The sequence below is a fragment of the Myotis lucifugus genome, unplaced genomic scaffold (genome assembly GCF_000147115.1).
Source record: "Myotis lucifugus unplaced genomic scaffold, Myoluc2.0 scaffold_3, whole genome shotgun sequence".
NCBI lineage: Eukaryota > Metazoa > Chordata > Mammalia > Chiroptera > Vespertilionidae > Myotis > Myotis lucifugus.
The window spans coordinates 14,231,277-14,233,238 of record NW_005871051.1 but is presented as its reverse complement, the minus strand read 5'-3'; the positions used below and the strand labels follow the sequence as shown (position 1 = coordinate 14,233,238).

General features: G+C 64.4%; 1 protein-coding gene across 1 annotated transcript; it reads right to left on the bottom strand.

Annotated features, from left to right (window-relative positions):
• Positions 1 to 267: 267 nt before the first annotated feature.
• Positions 268 to 1,494, bottom strand: LOC102443247 (PC-esterase domain-containing protein 1B-like). Its single transcript, XM_006082758.1, has one exon. It carries the CDS (start codon positions 1,492 to 1,494, stop codon positions 268 to 270), a length of 1,227 nt encoding a protein of 408 aa, XP_006082820.1.
• Between the last annotated feature and the right edge of the window lie 468 nt (positions 1,495 to 1,962).

Sequence of the window (1,962 nt, the reverse complement as noted above, 5' to 3'; positions counted from 1 at the left end):
GGTAATTTTTAAGGATCAAAATTGTATTTTGGTGTTTTGTTTTTTTTAAGGAAGAATATCTACGGAAAGAATACTTACTATTCCAAGACATATTCAGCTAAGACATGTGTGCGTGCGTTCATTTAGACTGCACTTCTGCAATAAATGCTCTGGAGGCTCTGGCAATGAAGAATGGGTGAGAATGTTTCCTGGTGAGAGTAAGAAGCCTAGAAGCCTCACCATGGCAGGGCTGCTGAAGACTAGCCCACTGCCTGTGCTGTGAGGAGCCTAGTTCTCGGTCTGACCATCCAGGCCTTGCTCCTGGACATGCCTGCGCCGCTGCCTGCGCGGCCTGCTGGGGTGCTGGAGAGGGTAAGGAGACGACCCTCTGCTCTGGGGCTGGATAGAGACTCTGCGGATGGGACCCAGACGGTGCTCCAGGCCAAGCCTCGAGCTGGTTTCGAAGGTATATTCCACTTGGAGCGTTGACAGGCTATTGTAGAACTGCCGGGGCTGCAGAGAATGGTGGGAGGGCACGAAGGTGCTTTGGCCGTAGGAAGGGAACAGAGGTCGAGGCTGGGCCGTGGCCGAAGGTCGTCGCGGGGTGCGCAGGAGGGAGGACCTGGATACCAAGGCCGGTTGGCCGGCGTCCCCTCGGCTCTCCCGGTGCTGCCTCCCTCCTGCCGGGCCCGCATGGCCGCCGCCGGCGGTCTCCTCCCGGAGCCACCGGCCCACGGGGCAGCGGCGGGGCAGGTCCACCCCCCAGGCGTCGGCCACGTGCGCCAGCAGCAGCTGCGAGAGGTGGCGGTGCGCGCGCTGGTCCCAGTGCACGCCGTCCCGCTGCCGGTGCTGCCCCGCGTGGCGGAAGTGGAAATGGAGGTCCAGCACGTCGAAGCCGTGCCGGTCGGCCGCCACGGAGCTGTAGAAGTTGGCCTCCATCACGTCGAGCCGCAGGTGGGCGCCCCGGAGCCGCTGCTCCGGCAGCAGGAAGCCGCCCGACACCACCTCGGCCACGGGCATGGCCGTGTTCCACACTAGGAGGCAGGACGCGGGCAGCACCTGGCCCAGCAGCCCGAACAGGCTGTCCAGGTCCTCGCGGTAGCCCCGCCGGAAGTCCCGGCCGTACCGCGACAGGTCCCAGAGGCAGGAGTTGACGACCACCACGTCCGGGGCGTGCTGGCCCCCGCGCAGCTCCTCCAGGACCTCCACGGCGTAGGGCGAGAACACGCGCGTGAGGAAGTAGAAGCGCAGCAGGTGGTGCGCCGCGCGGTACTGGCGCACCTCGCGGTAGTGGGTGCCATTGTGCATGCGGCCCCAGCGGCCGCCCTCCAGCAGCACGTCCCCCTCGAAGGTCAGCTCACCCTTCGTCTTCAGCTGGCTGGTGGACAGCAGGACGTCCTTCTGCAGCAGGACCACCAGGTCCTTGTACACCGCCCGCTGCACCGAGTCCCCCATGACCACCACGAACTTGTTGTGCAGCAGCTGCCGGACCTCGCAGGAGCTCAGGTGGGCCATGTGGCGGCGGGCCGGGCGGCCGGGCTCCGGCCTTTGTTCCGTGGTGGGGCGGGAGCGCCCTGGAGAGAGGGCCGCGGGTGGGGGTGGGGGGCGTTCTGCCCGGTGTTGGGGGAAGGGAGGAGCCGGCAGGGTCCCTCAGCCCCAGCGGAGTTGGGCCCCGTATGTGCGTGACCTCTGAACCGCAGAGGCCCCTGGTGCGGGGCTAGGCTCCACCTGGCGGAGTGGAGGCGCAGGACCCCGGCGGGAGCCTGCTCCTCCGACCCGGTGAGCTCTGGTTCAAAGCATATTCAAAGCGCATGTGCGTTCATCCCAGCAGCCCGGGCTTGGATGGCTACTAGTTTATACTTAGTTTATTCAAAGCATCGGTGCGCATGTGCATTCATCCCAGCAGCCCAGGCTTGGACGGCTACTAGTTTATACTTAGTTTATACTTCCAGGCGCATCCAGTTTACCGCCCGCTTTTGTTTT